The sequence below is a fragment of the Tasmannia lanceolata genome, unplaced genomic scaffold, assembly GCF_043159265.1.
Source record: "Tasmannia lanceolata isolate RefF3 unplaced genomic scaffold, GAP_Taslan_0.1 ptg000015l, whole genome shotgun sequence".
NCBI lineage: Eukaryota > Viridiplantae > Streptophyta > Magnoliopsida > Canellales > Winteraceae > Tasmannia > Tasmannia lanceolata.
In genome coordinates this window covers 26,973,761-26,989,498 of record NW_027518692.1, presented here as the reverse complement: position 1 = coordinate 26,989,498, position 15,738 = coordinate 26,973,761, and the positions used below count along the sequence as shown (strand labels likewise).

General features: G+C 38.5%; 2 protein-coding genes across 2 annotated transcripts; one reads left to right on the top strand and one right to left on the bottom strand.

Moving 5' to 3' along the window:
- Positions 1-812: 812 nt before the first annotated feature.
- On the top strand, positions 813-9,602 carry LOC143845989 (protein STRUBBELIG-RECEPTOR FAMILY 8-like). The gene is made up of 17 exons (XM_077354392.1): positions 813-894; positions 1,686-1,829; positions 3,015-3,147; positions 3,596-3,667; positions 3,769-3,834; positions 3,947-4,018; positions 4,111-4,182; positions 5,395-5,466; positions 5,545-5,610; positions 5,705-5,770; positions 5,898-6,235; positions 6,386-6,642; positions 6,753-7,024; positions 7,112-7,253; positions 8,045-8,184; positions 8,282-8,438; positions 9,244-9,602. Exons 2-17 carry the CDS (start codon positions 1,736-1,738, stop codon positions 9,490-9,492), a joined length of 2,268 nt encoding a protein of 755 aa, XP_077210507.1. The 5' UTR covers positions 813-894; positions 1,686-1,735; the 3' UTR covers positions 9,493-9,602.
- A 652-nt stretch (positions 9,603-10,254) lies between these two features.
- PSRP2 (RNA-binding (RRM/RBD/RNP motifs) family protein) lies at positions 10,255-15,635 on the bottom strand. Its single transcript, XM_077354310.1, has 4 exons — positions 15,175-15,635; positions 11,093-11,194; positions 10,617-10,916; positions 10,255-10,474 (listed from the first exon to the last, which is right to left on the bottom strand). Exons 1-4 carry the CDS (start codon positions 15,508-15,510, stop codon positions 10,436-10,438), a joined length of 777 nt encoding a protein of 258 aa, XP_077210425.1. The 5' UTR covers positions 15,511-15,635; the 3' UTR covers positions 10,255-10,435.
- Between the last annotated feature and the right edge of the window lie 103 nt (positions 15,636-15,738).

Below are 15,738 nucleotides of genomic sequence, written 5' to 3'. Positions count from 1 at the left end.
AGTATCAAAACAAGTTTATCAGGTAAATATATGGGACTTACCAACAGCAAATAAGGGATTATCAAGTGCAAAAAATTGTGATTCATGTACAAAAGGGTTTACATAAACCATCTATATTCGGGTCATCAAACACTAATACCAACTTTATTAGTAGGGTACCAACTCTATAAGAACAGTTTCAGAGATAATAGAAGCAGAAGCCCTAAGTCACCATTTTAAAAGGGTTATAAGATAGGGTTATCAATCACAATAAAGATAGGGTTATCACACACAATACAGACAGGGTTATTATCACACACTAAAGACAGGGTTCAAACGCATTAATGGAAGCACTAATCCTAAGAGAGTAGATAAGCTACTAACCTTCACTTACACTTCGTGGGTTTCAGGCGTTAATGGAGAAATTTGCAAGAGGTAGGCGGTAAACTTTGGTAGGTGAAAAGTAAGAGAGAGAAAAATCTAGTATAACGTGTTCTTTTTGCCACGAGGGGTATTTGGGTAAAAGGCCATGTCAGAAAAATGTGTTTCGACCTCCGTTCACCAACTTTCAAAAGGGTGTCACCCATTCACTATTTTCGTATTTTTCTGTCACCAGCTGACAATTTTTCCATATACTAAAGTGGGGGTGTCCCCGGGAAGAAAAGGGGGCGAATATATAACTTCTCAGAAGAAAAAAAAAGCAATGTGTCTAGTCTATTCTACCAGAAAATAACGGTAAAGATGACGTGGAAGCTGACTGGACAATCTTGCCGCCTGTAAAAATCCAATAACGAGACCGCCCATTCTCTCTCATTTTCTTTACTATCAGACAACAGAAGGACGTTCGTCGTCTCAGCTCTCTCTCTCTCTCTCTCTTTTCCGATCTCCGAAAAAACCCTAAACCCTTCTCTAAAGGTCAGTTTCTCCTATCATTTCGATCCAATTTTCTGATTTCCCAATGCACTTTTTAGAATTCTAGGCGTCCATGTAAATCATCATGATTCATCCTTGAATTTTTATTTTTATTTTTTAAATTTTAGAGTTTTACTCAAAGATCGTAATGATACTAGTTTTTTTTTGTCTCCGTTTTAGATTCTTTCATGATCTGGAGCTTCTTTTCTCGAGTTTTCAAATCAACTCTAACGTGCTTCTTTGATTATCTTTGTAAAATGATTCAGATTACTGAGTTTTTTTAAATTTTAGAGTTTTCACTCAAAGATCATAATGATACGTGTTGTTGATCTCCGTTTTAGTTTCTTCCATGATCTGGATCTTCTTTTCTCTAGTTTTCAAATCAATTCTAACGTGTTTCTTTGATTATCTTCTTAAAATTATCCAGATTACTGAGTTACTTGAAATTTCAACGTTTTCACTTAAAGATCATAATGATACGAGTTGTTGATCTCCGTTTTAGTTTCTTTCATGATCTGGAACGTCTTTTCTCTAGTTTTCAAATCTATTCTAACCTGCTTCTTTGATAATCTTTGTGAATGGATCCAGATTACTGAGTTCTTGAAAAGAAAGTTTCCGATATACAATTTATTTCTGAGATATCTGTTGTCTTTAGCCTCTGTTAAAGAATTCTAAGGTTCTTTTTCCAATTTTTTGATAATGTATCCGATTTCTTTTGTTCTTGAAATTACGAGGAAAATGTTTTCTCGTTTCTTTGAATTCTTTTGCTAATATTTGCATGATCTCTTTTTCAGACGAAAGAAGATAGACTCCTCTGCATTTCATTGCTCTGCTTTACGCCACAATGTTGAAGCATCATCTGATGCTATGTTTCTTTGCAATTCTCACCTCGGTGTTGCTGTTTTCACGGACATCGGCCACCACGGATATACAGGATGGTAATTCTGTTCAATTCTAGTTCTTTTCCCTGTTTCTTTTTTCAATTTTTGCTTTCTTTTTTTGTTTATGGTCTTTATTTGGAGAGTCCTTTACTGCACGGAATCGGAGATTTTTAGTGTTTTCTCACGATCGTTGCAGAATGTCTTGGTGGTAACTTCTGGAGAGAAAATTCTAGAGACAAAAATTAGTGGAAATGAAAATTTTCTAGGTTGATGTGTGTTTTACATTTTTTTCTAGAAAAACATAGCACGAATAACCCCAACTATATTTTTTCTCTTTCTTTTTGAGGGGATAGGTAGGTTCTGATAATGCTTTTGTATATATGAGGAATATTGGTACCGAAATTCAAGTAAGTTGTATATGGGTCGATATGTTAAACTAGCATTAATTTCTTTTACATGTTACATGCCAATCTCATTTTCTTGCATGTCTGACTAAACTCAATCCGACTCGGCAGTCTGGCACTGGTGCTGCTGCACTGCCATGATAGAGTCGATGATTGATGCAGCCACCACAATGGATTCCACTGAAGAGACTGATAGATTATTTTCTATGTACCTACATATAGTACTTGCATATGGTATGTAATCTGAACATTATTGTTCACCTGTACTTTCTTTGAACTACGTTTTCTAAGAAGGTACTCTCTTAGATCTTTTATCACTGGATTTTTGTATTTAGAAATAAGAGAGAAAAATTATCAGCATAAGAACAATTCTGGTTCTTTGTCTAAGCAATAAGATATAAGAGATTATAAATTTATGGGGCATTAATTATTTGGGCCTAAACTGTACAACGGTACAAGGTTTTATCTTGGCTTAAAGATCGGCCGAAAATCTGGGTTTGTCTCTTGTACAGGCCCATTGCCAATGCAATATACATGGTTTTATCAGCCATGAACCCTTACATGCCAGCCAATTTATAGGAGCTTATTTGATCAGATTGACAGACTGATTCAAACTCTTCTTTTTTAAACATCTATGGTACTTGTGGTAGTTCTTGTGGTACGAACCGCTTGCAGCCCCTTCCTTCTAAGGTTTTTATCCATCCTCTCTTGATGGAACCCTCTCTCCGGCCTAACTCTTCCAAATCTATTCTCTCTTTGGTGAAATTCTATGCTAGTTATGGATTGTAATGTACCTAAAAAACCCTTTTATCTTTTCTTTTTTTTTAAACTCTTTCAGTCAAAGCTCTAAAAGATCTGTACAGCGCCTTGAACTACCCGCCTCAGTTAACCGGATGGAATTCAAGCAACGGTGATCCGTGTGGGGAATTCTGGAGGGGAGTCTCATGCTCTGGAACTTCCGTTTTATATGTGTAATAGTACAAGCTGCCCTTTCCTTGTAATTGATTTAACTGTTCTTGTAATGGAATGATACTGTGAGAAGGTGTTAATAGAAGCTCATGGGAAGCTTGACCTGGGCCACCCCACAATGTATGAACATGATCTGGATCCTTCATTGAAGGGCCTCCAATTTGTGGATGACATAACGTGAAAATCACTGTGTGATTATAGAAATTGGCAGTGGGCCGCTTATTTTTCTAACGGTCCATTTCAAGCCACTTACTGGACAATTTGGATTAACCAATAAGTGCTATTTTCTTGTGATGCCATCTCCACAACAGGGCTGAGATCATGCCATTATCATGTGGGTAGTCCGAGATAAGGCTTCTCATTATATCATACACCATTTCTTCTTTCCCTCTTCATTTTATGTTAAGGAACTAAGGAAGCTAATGTCTCATTTGTTCTCTTTCCAAACAGAAAGATTCCTGGCCTAGGCCTAGGTGGAATTCTGGGGTTGGAGATCTCCAACCTTCTTTCCTTGAAGGAACTGTAAGTGATTTTGGAGCCATATGTATGGAAACTCAACTTCTTTACATTTCTGAGCATTTTTCCTCATTTTTTTCCACCCCTGAATTGCCTTCCTTATATAGAGACGTCAGCTTTAATAGCATACATGGTGCAATTCCTTTCTATTTGCCACCAAATGCCACCCACATGTAAGATGATTTCTCTTACTGATTCCTTTTCCTTCATAATAGGGGGTGTATATAACTATGTACTTTCTTATTTCAACTTAAGGCTGTAATTGTATTGGTTATTACAATGCAGAAATTTGGCATTCAACCAATTTAATGAGAACATCCCATCCTCCCTAGCTTCCATGAAGCTCCTCAGTCATCTGTGAGTTTCTTTTCATTTGAGAAGGCAATTAAAGGTTTTGATTTATAAATATCAACCTGATTTTTACAGAAATATTTTTTTCCTGAATTCAGGAATCTCAGCCACAACTCTCTATCAGGCCCGATTGGAAACATATTTACTGGTCTGACAAATCTAAAGCAACTGTAAGATATCACACTATTACTTTGTTGTGTAGCTGTTGAAAACAACTGAGTTACTTAGACCACAGTTTAAAAACTCTGAGTTGGACTAAATATGACTTGGACTAGAGCTTTCAAAGCCTAGTTGATTCACACAAGTCAATGGTTGTCACAATAAATCTTTCATCAACTTGGGCGAGTCAAAGAAGATTTTATTAAATTAGTAGGCCCAACCCCTGATTCGACTAGAACCTGGCCAAGCTAAGACCTAGTCAATTTGGTTGAGACAATGATGGACTCGGGGAGTTTTTAAACAATGATTTAGAGATGAAAGAAACTAGTTGAGCTTCTGAGATGTTATTGTTGATCAAGATGACAGTATGACATTCTCATGCTTAGATGAAAATGTCACCAGTAATATGTTTTTAGTTCCCTCTAATTCAAGGAAAGAATTTGGAAGGCATTCTCATGCTTTTCGACATTTATTTAAGGCTAATGATATTCGTGTTTCCATGTTTTGGTATTAAGACGAATGCACCTTGTCTTTTATGATTTAACCAGCTGCCAAAGGCTATTACAATTCCCAAAAAGCTCTAGGCAGCCAACTGAAAAAGAAAAGATAAGGTGCTAATATCAGTAGCCTTTGTGAAACTACCAGTTACTCCAAAAGCTTAAGCTGTTGGAGAAGGCGTTGTTTAATCTTTTATACTTTATTTAACCCTCCCCCTCACGTGTGGCCCCTCTTTCTTTGGGTTGGCCTACATGTGGAACATGTGGCCCCGCTTTTGGGTTTGGCCATTGCATGTGGATTTTGCTATCAAGGAGGTTTGAAGTTTGAACCCAGGCATTTGCTCTGATACCATGTGAAATTACCAGTTACTCCAAAAGCTTTAAGCTGTTGGAGAAGGCATTATTTAATCTTTTATACTTTAACAGCCTTATTTAACTGTTCTTTTCTTTTTAAGTAGGGGCTTATAAACTAAAAGCAGATTTATCTGATCAAGTTTTTTACTTTAAAACTATTACATGTAACTTGTTAAACGAGCACTCAAATTAGTTTACTCGGGTCATACAAAACCAAGTTACCCCTTTAACTCAGTCGGTATTGATTGAATTACTTTGTCTGAACCAATATAATTCTCAACCCCGGATTCGATTCTGTCTCTAAACAATGGCTTATCCGGGCCTTTCTATCGAAACAGAGGTTCCCTAATTAAATGCATACTATTATTACAGGGACCTATCGTTCAACAGCTTCACAGGAGATCTACCTATCTCATTTAGTACTTTGACTAATCTTACTGGGCTGTAAGTATCCTTCAGTTACCGTGATGAATCCAACCATCCATTGCCTTTACAACATATTTTATGTACTTTGGCTGGCAGTTTTCTACAAAACAACCAATTCACTGGATCGGTTACCTACCTAGCAGATCTCCCACTTTCAGATCTGTATGTCTCAATTTACTCTTCATATGGTTACTCCTTCAACATGTTTCTTTTGCACCTTCTATGGTTCTGATTAATTAACTGCCCTGGTTCTCAGGAACATTCAAAATAATCACTTCAGTGGTTCTCTTCCAAAGCAGTTTGATATTATTCCCAATCTCAGGTAAGGCACTGACATAACCGGCAAGAAAAAAAACAGGGAATTGGCAACGCTTATGTATGATCTCGCTTTATGTTTCTTTGTTCCCTATGATGTTATAATGCATTTCCCACACTTTGTTTTGAATCAGTATCGAGGGAAATATGTTTGTGACTGGAGCTGCACATCCTCTGCCACATAATAATATTACGCCCATTAATACATCAACTGATCCTAACGAAAGAAATGCCCCAACGACCAAGTCAAATGCTGTCAAGACCAATCCTTCTTCTCCGAGGAATAAGCATACCCATAAAAGGTTGCATCCTGGAGAAATGGCGTGTATAGTTGGTGCGGTGGCATTTATTGCAGCCTTTGCATCAGCCATTGTTGTAGCCCACGATCGCAGATCTCGTAAACACCAGCTTCAAAGATTACAAAGCAGTGAAAATAGTTTCCACGCCCTCCCAATTAGTACTGAACCTAGAGGTAACATCTTTTTCTTTCTCTCGCACTTCATATTTTAAGTCAAAATTTAGCTTGCATCTTTATGTACGCTTAATTCAACAGTAGCATAATTCAACAAAAGTTTGTTTTTGTTTACCTAACATGCAAAAATCTTTGGCTTTCCTTTGGCAGAATCAATAGAGACTCTAGAGCCGCGGTTCAAGGATTCTCCTATCCCCATTCTAAGGCGTACACCCACGGCACATTCTTGCAGAAGCGGAAGAACCCCTAAAAGACTAAGTTTTCCAACTGGAGTCAGAACCCTCATGACTGCTAAAACTTACACTGTTGCAGACCTGCAAATTGCTACAAACAGCTTCTGTGAAGACAACCTTCTTGGGGAGGGTTCCCTTGGTCCCGTCTACAAAGGTTTCTTCCCAAATGGACAGGTACTTTTCGACCGAATTCTATCTTTCGAAAACAAAAAATGGCTAAACAAATAGGATTGATATAAGATGTATATTCATAAACAAGTATCCATCTGGTTTTGGCTTCCCAGACCGTGGTCGTGAAGAAATTCAACATGGTGGCATTGTCACGCCATGAAGAGGATCAGTTTCTTGATGCAATCTGTAGCATATCTCGTTTGAGGCACCCCAACATTACAAACCTTCTAGGCTACTGTGTGGAACATCAACTGTACCTTGTAGTGTATGAATATGTCGGAAATATTTCGCTTGAAGATGCGCTGCATCTTTGTCAAGACACTTGCAAAACTCTGTCCTGGGCGGCACGTACAAGGATCGCTCTGGGTGTAGCTCGGGCTTTGGAGTAAGTATAAATCCATGGATTCTGGATTCCGCTTCTTCTTTACCTTGTTTTGATGCAATGCATATAAATCATCCATTTTCTCTTCAGGTATTTGCACTCCACAATCACACCTCCAGTTGTACTTAACAATTTAAAAGCTGGCAATATCATGCTTGATGATGAGTTCATACCCCATCTTTGCGACTGCGGACTGGATGTTCTAAGGCCACTCATTAGCATTAACTTTAAGGTAATTCTGTGAAATGTTAGTATTGCTTATCATTACTCTTACCTCTCAGGGTTGAACTTCTCGATTGTTCTCCAATTCTGAGTACAGGCTTCAGAATTGCTTCTGTTAAATGTTGTTATTACTTGTTATTACTCTGATATGTCACGGTTGAGCTTCTCGTCCGTTCTCCAATTCCAAGTACAGGCTTCTAAATTGCTTATGTGAAATGTTGTTATTGCTTATTAATACTCTATCTCTCATTGTTGAGCATCTTGATCGTTCTCTAATTCTGAGAACTACTTCTTAATTACTTCTGTGAAATGTTGTTATTGCTTATTATTACTCTTACCTCTGTGAAATGAGTACAGGCTTCTGAATTGGTTCTGTGAAATGTTGTTATTGCTTATTATTACTCTATTCTTCATGGTTGAGCTTCTTCATTGTTCTCTAATTCGAAGTACAGCTTCTTAATTACTCTTGATCTCCACCGGTTGAGCTTCTCGGTCATTCTGCCAAAATTTTTATTAATGCTTAAAACTTAAAAGAATGATACAATGGTTTTGAGGAACCCATCTAGACGGGACCCAAAACTAATCTAAAACAGATCGACACTAGGCACATATGTGAATATGATTAAGGAAAACCTATCATCCTCAGATTGGGTAAGGCCAATCTGAATAGAAGATTCTAAGTTGCTTGTATAAAACATTGTTGTTATTGCTTATTATTACTCTTTATCTCCCACAATTGAGCTTCTTGTTCGTTCTCCAATTCAGAGCACATGTTTATTATTACTCCAATTCTGAGCACAGGCTTCTGAATTGCCCGTGGGTTGTTCCGGTTACACTGCTCCGGAATTTGGCGTGCCGGGTATGGACAAAACCAAGTGTGATGTTTACGGATTCGGAGTAATGCTAATGGAGCTTTTAACAGGGAGGAAACCTTTCGACAGGTGAGCCCTTATCATCCTTATGTAGTCCAATGTAATGCATTGTAAATCATCCAAAGCTGTATGAAATGCTGATTATTTTTGTTATGTTTATAAATAGTTCGAGGGAAAGAGAGGAGCAATCTCTTGTGAAATGGGCTTCAACTCGACTTCATGACTTAGAGACTTTACAAGCCATTGTTGATCCCGCTATTAGAGGCAGTTACTCCTTCAAGTCCCTCTCTCGGTTTGCTGACATCATTACCATGTGTATTCAGGTATGCTTGGATCTTCTTATATTTTTATTTACAAAATGATATTTTCACCCCTTTTCCCAATATTTTCATCCTCTGTCTTTGGATTGGATCCTCCTTTTGTCTTAAGTCACAATCTTGTATTCTTGTGTATTGTTTTGACTAGGGTTTTTTAATGTTACAAAAATACCCCTGGTGAATAGACATAGATGAAGGAAAATATGAAGGGTATTTTTGTACATTGACAACCTCCATTCAGATATTTTTCTACATTGACACCCTCCAATCGGATCTAGGACACTATTGAATTTTGTGGCTACGTCTGGGTTTATGATCCAATACAATTCGGATCCAGTTGATGTACCCAAATCCTGTCCATTAACGTTAGATCCTTTGGATAATTGGATCCATCAGACCAGACAGTTGACACCCCCCATAATAATGCAATCATTTCAAGGAAAAGACAAGCAAAAGGGAGTAGAAAAATGCTAGAAAAGGGGGTGGTCCAAATTGGGTTAGATGGGTTGGGTTAGGATTGAGAGGTTTAAAGGGGGCGGGCGGTTGGGTTAGGGTTGATCCTCCTCCACCTGAGTTTTGGGTCGGGTTGGCGCAGTGCTACTTCAGGTTGGGACAGGTTGAGGCCAATCCTAACCCAACCTGGCCCGAGTTGTACCCTTAATTCGGATCCATTGGACTGTCTGGGGTCCGTTGTTAACACTCCTATGAAAATTTTCAGGGAACGGCAAGAGACAGCAACTTCATTTAGATGCTAGATATCCTCTCTGTTCTCACAATTTGATTGCATGTTTTGAACTGAACATTGACACAGGCGGAGCCGGAATTCAGACCCCCAATGTCTGATATTGCGGAATCGCTGGTACGTATGATCCAACGGACGAGCTTCACCAAACAGAATCTGACGGACAGAACCGATCCGGACACCAAACAGACTCCGGAGGACAGAACTGATTTGGACTCCGCAGATCCCTCATTCCGGACGACCAACTCCTGCTTTGAATCCTCCCCTCCTGTAACAACTGCATGTAGTGATCCAAAGGACGATGTAATACCCATTTGAATGTGCGCACCTTTCTGTTTTCTCTTCCATTTTTTTCCCTACTCGGTGGTATTGTGCTCTGAACATATTTAGATTCCTCGCAACTTCAAAATTATAGCAATTTTATGATCTACAGCTTGTGCATTAGTTGTTGCGAGTGTCAAATGATAATTTTTCAAACTTCTTCAGTTTATTACTGCATCGTTATAGTAATTTTCAGCACTTGGGTAGTCATAGATTGTTTACATATAATAGGGAGAGGGCTACTCACCTTGATAAAGTGAGGCGAACTCACGTTGCTTTACTCTTTCTGATTGGCTGTCGTCTAAGTAAGAAATGGGTAACCCCACGCACGAAGCACAGAGTAAGAGTATTCTGATTATAAGAAAATTTTATAGCTTCTGTGTTAGGGTGAAGCTCTTGTAACAATCTTACAATTTGGATTTTATATAGGGCGATGCTATTTTCACCCCCCTGCAATACGCATGCGCCCCCTTGTAAATAGGGCGCATGCGTACTGCAGGGCGGGGGTGAAAATATCATCTCTCTTTATATAGTGTCTTTTTTCTGTTTGATGTCTCTGTTTTTATGCATTTCCATTGAACCCCATTTTCAGAAGAAAAAAAATGTATCAAAGGGTTAGGTTTGAGATAGCCGAGAAAGTTCCCAACATGAGAATTGAGTTGGAAGAGTAGCCAAGGATTTAACTACTGGCCGTTTTTGTAGTTTCAATATTTTTTGCAGGAGCTTGTGAACTGTGAGAGAACTGAATGAGGAAAGAAGTTTAACACTGGTAAAAGATTAGAACTTTGATCATTATCAAGATGGGTCATTTCAAGCAGATGAACACTTTTCTACAAAAACTTCTCCATAGAAGGGACTTTCTTGTATTTTCAACAGAAAAGAATCTTGATTTTAGAAAAATAGAGTACTTTCCAAGCTCTGGAGTTGTTGATCTGCAACACTAGGCTTTGTTTACGCGAATCTTTTGCCCGTCCAATATCTGAAAGAAATAAGAACAGTCACACAATCAAGCAATAAAATTTCGATTGAAGGAACCCATGAAGTAGATATATTAACTTGTATATATATGCATGCCTAGATGTTCAAACTTCATACCAAGTTAAAAGGAGCAACAAACTTACTGCATTGTTAAATGATGAAATAGCAGTTTCTACATCCTCTTCTGAAGAAAATGAAACAAACCCAAATCCACTGGATTTTGATGTCCCAGGCACAGTAGAGACTTTTGCACTAAGAACCTTCCCTTTCTCAGAGAAGAACTGGGTTAGTGTATCAGATGTCACTGCCTTTGCAAGATTACCCACATAAACTTTGTAGGGGCTATCAATAAATTTAGATTCCTCAGCCTGGAGGATAGGCAAATCTCCAGACAGCAAAGGCTTCTCTGTCACATTGACTTTGATTTTACGACCTCCAATTTCCTGTGGTCCATTCAATACATGAAAACTCACAACTTGAGCGCATCCATGTGAAATATCAAAAAAGATGGAGTCTTAGATAAGAACTCTTGGAATGTAAATCTAGGTCTTGATCCGGAACCCAGGAAAATTCTGAAAGTAAGTGAAAAACTTTACAATTTTATGGAATTACAGCTTACCGAACCATCCAGCTTCTCGGTAGCTGCATTTGCATCCTCTACTGTTCTCATAGTGACAAATGCAAAACGGCGGCTCCTACCAGAGTACTTATCATACATAACCTGTAAAAAGAACATGGAACACAAATATCTCGAAATCAAAAGAGTAACCACATTGCAAAGTAATGATTCCCACAAGGGCCACAAATGCCAACTGATTGTGTACTTTACGAATGAAGAAACCAACATGACATTTAAAGCTAGAGTTGGGACTGCCACTTGAGTGTATAATTAACCAATTAATACAGATTTTTCATCGACATGCTTATAAAGTTATGCAATCACAGTCAAGTGGAGGTGAGGTAACCGGTGAGTCATATGTCACCAGAAGTGGCAGGGAGCAGGAGAGGAACAACAAGAAAAATAAACAAAAACAAGCTATTCTTTATTCTGATATGGCTGGAAATTGCGATTATCTCTCTGGAAATCCTGGAAAAAGGAACTACCAGAGTTTAAAAAAATCTTAATAAGAGTAGGAAGCAGGGAAGATACCTTTTTTTTATAGATGGTCTGATAACCTGAATTCAGCTTCCCAAATCTCTTCCTGGAGGCTGGTAAGCCTAGGGCATCGGTTGTAGACTACGTTGAATGCGTATGGGTATGTGTGTCCGAATCCGACCCGGGTTTCGTCATATTCAGCAAACCTCAAGAAGGATTGTGTATTTGACAATATATGTATACAATTCAAAGAAAAAAAATTGTGTATTTGACAATATATTTTAATCATTTGTAAAAAAAAATTGCTTTGAAATAATAATATGGTTATATAACAGGTAATTGATTGGGATTTTTGATACGTTAAGGCTCCATTTGGTTGGGTATTCAGAGGGCGGGAAGCTGATCCTGGAAGCCCAGACTATTTGATGTCCTGCCTTTTGTGTGAAGCTGGTTTCCTAGGAAGCTTGAATCTAAACCGCATTTTTGGAACCTCCCGCAGAAGTAGGCAGGGGACTCTACTGCGGGAAGCTGGGAAGCCGATTCTGCATTTGACATTCCCAAACGTGCTTCTGTGAGAAGCTGGATTCCCAATAATCCTTGTAAGGCAGAAGAATGGGCTTCCCGAACAAACCCTGCCAAATGGGGCCTGAGTAAATTTTATGGTTTATTTCCATACAAAAAAGCTTACTGTTCCGGTCGAAAAAACTCAAAATCTGTAGCAACTGTAAATTTATAGTAGCATTTTAGGAAAAAAGTAGACGATATTTAGAATTGTTGCACCGAATTCATTATCTGAATTCAATGTGTCAGTCACGATCATAATTTCAAAACTCCCCCGCATCATAGTGGACTCCCGCGAGTCGACTCCCCTTTACCTTGGTTGTGTTCTTGTTTGAGTTCGCGCTTTGCCCTATAATTTCAATCAAAACTCCTTTGACTCTTCCGAGATATGAACACGTCAACCGAGTACTCAGCCGCGTCAACTGAGTACTTGACCATGTAATGCCGAGTTGACTAGGATTTGCTTTGGCGGCATTTTAACCTGCATCCAAGTTATGAACAGTGGTCACGAGTACTTTGGCCATTCCAAAGAATCCCTGTAACATGGGTTGCGGGTTACATAAGTAGACATGGTCATAACTTGGTTATTGCCCTGATATTGCATGAGGGGGTGTCTGTGTCTCTAAGAGCTTTCAATGAATTCCTTGAACTATTTAAGAGCCTTCACTCAAATTATATCCTATCTCTGAACAGTGCAGATGAAATTAACCGGGAGCCTAATAAGAGTGATATCTACTCAATCAAATCTTACTATGTTCTAGTAATAGCCCTTCAGACGGAAATCTTCCGAACATATGGAATAATATAGCTTCTCCTAGAGCCATTGCTTTTCTCAAGCGTTCTATGCATGGTAAGATTTTAAAAGAGGTTAGCTTTTTACTCTTCGGGTTGACTCCCTCTGTCGCCCTTCTTTTTCTTTAATAAATTCTTACTACCATTAAAAAAAAAAAAATTTAAAAGGGGTTAGTTATCTATAAGGAACACGTGTGATCAGACCAATTGCCTAATTTTGTGATTTTATAGGGGAACATCTCTCTCTCTCTCTCTCTCTCTCTCTCTCTCTCTCTCTCTCTCTCTCTCTCTCTCTCTCTCTCCCTGTTATTTTGGTGAAATGTCTCTGGATAATCCAGATTTGGAGTTATTTTCTCAATGAGTTCAAGATTAACGACGATTTATATAATTGCCAAAATCGATTAGACCTATCAAGATGGTAGACGAGCCGCACATACTCTTGCTCATAGAGGACTTTGTTTTCATCATCTATCTGGCTCGCTCAGAAAAAAATGTCTAAGCGCTTGGAAGACTATCTCCCACATCCATCATGAGAGCGCAATTTTAGCTAACTTCGGGGTTGGTTGCACCGTTGCACTATCTAAGAGTGTGTGATCGAATTCCCAAGATATGTCAGCCCTTCTGGGCTGGTCTTTTGGTTGTGCAGTTTTTTTATGCTAGCAGGCCTAGCTGTGTTTCTCTTGTCCCTTTAATATTTTCATTTACTTGCTAAAAACAAAAAGAAAAACAAATGACTAGCAATGGCGGGATTTTAGGCTAGGGATCTCCTTGGCTTCCTCTCCTTTTCTATCACTTAATAAAGTTGTTGTCCTTAACAAAAGCTAAGGAACAAGAAGTAGATGAGCATGCAGCTATAGGCATCCTTCTTCCAATGATAAAAGAAGTTCCATTGGGACTTCCCCTATTCTCTGGCTAACAGGGCTAAAATTATCATAAGTAGATGTAGTTATAGGGCCATTGATGTCTACTAAACATATAGAAAGGAAAAAGATGGTCTTTGAAGTAATCCATGACAGGATATCAATCATTAACAGTAATATTTTTCCAATTCTCTCCTTTGCCGTGATGGTTTCGACTGTCGAATTTTGAGTGTTTTTTAAACCTCAGAGGTTGAGGTTTTGAGGATTGGTACAGGTAGGCCCATCAAAAAAATATTTGGACCAAGAGGAGTCCCATGCCTGACACAATTCAAATGAGTTAAACTAGGAAATTTTAAGTTCGGCGACTGAAATCTATATGTCCATGCAAACCAAGTGAAAAATCCAAATGTTGGGTTCTTTGATCTCCTCAACCCATCTAGTTTTAGTAAAGGAATTTGTGGAAAGGAGACACATCGGGGGTAGCACTAGTCCAATTCCTCAACTGAACACCTTGGACCATACAATTCTCTGGGCCGAAGTAAATAAACACCCCACAGCCTCATCTTCAACAACCAATAGTGATGCATAAAAATGAGATAAACAACTTGCAACTTTCTCTTTTTGTATATGAATCAAATAGTTATACCTTAAACCTTGAAGTTGTAAATTTCAATATATTATGCTCTATAGGCATTTTTAAGCATCAAAACGCACGATGCTGTGACATTTGAACACAGAAAGCAGTACGTTATTTCTAAAGAGTGCTAGGGTTCATGTGTTATCCTCCGAGAGTATTATCAATGTGTTGGAGACATCAGCACGATGACAATTTCCGAGGATTCACGATAACAAAAGTTTTCGAGCAATGTAAGGGTAAAATTTTCATGTATAGATGAAATAAAACAAGAAATTGAAATGAAATTATTGAACAGGCTACAGTAAAGCACATCAAATGCAAGAACCATGGTTTAAAATTCCGGCCGAAGAGTGTCGATTTTGGTCAAAGCCGACATGAAATTCACATAGAATCGGAATTTTTCAAGATTTGGGCGGAATTCCAAAATTTCATTTTCATGCTTATCATTTCCACAGAAACTTTAGATATTTTCACCGAAATTTCAAAAGCCCCGAAATTTTTAACCGAATTTTACATGATTTCGGCCGAAATTTCTACGGAAACTGAAATATTTTGATTATAACTATTGGGAAGTTGCCTGGTTTCGACAACTACTAGCTACCCAATATAATTAGGTTTTCTAGCTGTGGTGAGAACCCAAAACGAGAAAGAGTTTTTGTAGGATTTAGGTAAAAGCAAATAACTCTCTAAAACTAGACAAAGCACCAAACAGAGGAGAAAAGCATGTAAAAGAAATAGAAATAGAGTGATAATACCTCAGCTTTCTCGACAGAGCCGTGTTCTTCGAATATCTTTGTGATTTGGGAATTATCCACTGTCCTCGGAATGTTCCCAACGTACAATCTCCGTGCCACCTCAGTCGCTGGATCTTGTGTTAATACAGAGGCTTCTTGAGCTAAAGCATTGATTCTTAGGGTTTTGTTAGGGTTTGAGAAGGAGAGTGTGGCATTAAAACCGTGGGGGTTTCGAAGGGAAAAAGCTGGTTTGAGAAGCGAAAGTGGGGGTTTGGGTGTTTGTGAGTGGATTCTGAAAGGCTGTTTGAAGATATTTGAAGGGAGAAGAGAAGAAGAGATTGAAGAAAATGCTGCCATTTGGAGTGAGAGAATGGAGAGAGATTAAAAAAAATAAAATAAAATTTCAGAGCCTGAGAAAGTTAGGGTTTTGCATTCTGTAGGAGAATTGGGGTTTTGCTGTGAAGAACGGTGCTGGAGCGACGAGGATGAGAAATGAAAAACTTTATCCACTACTGGCGGGCCGGATCCATGGTGTAATCGGACCTAAGTTGTTATTGTAATCGGGCCAAAACCGGATTTAAGCAT

Excerpts from the sequence above, each read along its gene's own strand:
- LOC143845989 (XM_077354392.1), top strand. The coding sequence starts at position 1,736 with ATGTTGAAGCATCATCTGATGCTATGTTTCTTTGCAATTCTCACCTCG. Across the intron at positions 3,148-3,595 it reads GGAACTTCCGTTTTATATGT|AAAGATTCCTGGCCTAGGCC; the intron begins GTAATAGTACAA and ends CTTTCCAAACAG. Across the intron at positions 6,236-6,385 it reads AATTAGTACTGAACCTAGAG|AATCAATAGAGACTCTAGAG; the intron begins GTAACATCTTTT and ends TTCCTTTGGCAG.
- PSRP2 (XM_077354310.1), bottom strand. The coding sequence starts at position 15,510 with ATGGCAGCATTTTCTTCAATCTCTTCTTCTCTTCTCCCTTCAAATATC. Across the intron at positions 11,195-15,174 it reads GCTCTGTCGAGAAAGCTGAG|GTTATGTATGATAAGTACTC; the intron begins GTATTATCACTC and ends TTCTTTTTACAG. Across the intron at positions 10,475-10,616 it reads TTTCATCATTTAACAATGCA|ATATTGGACGGGCAAAAGAT; the intron begins GTAAGTTTGTTG and ends TATTTCTTTCAG.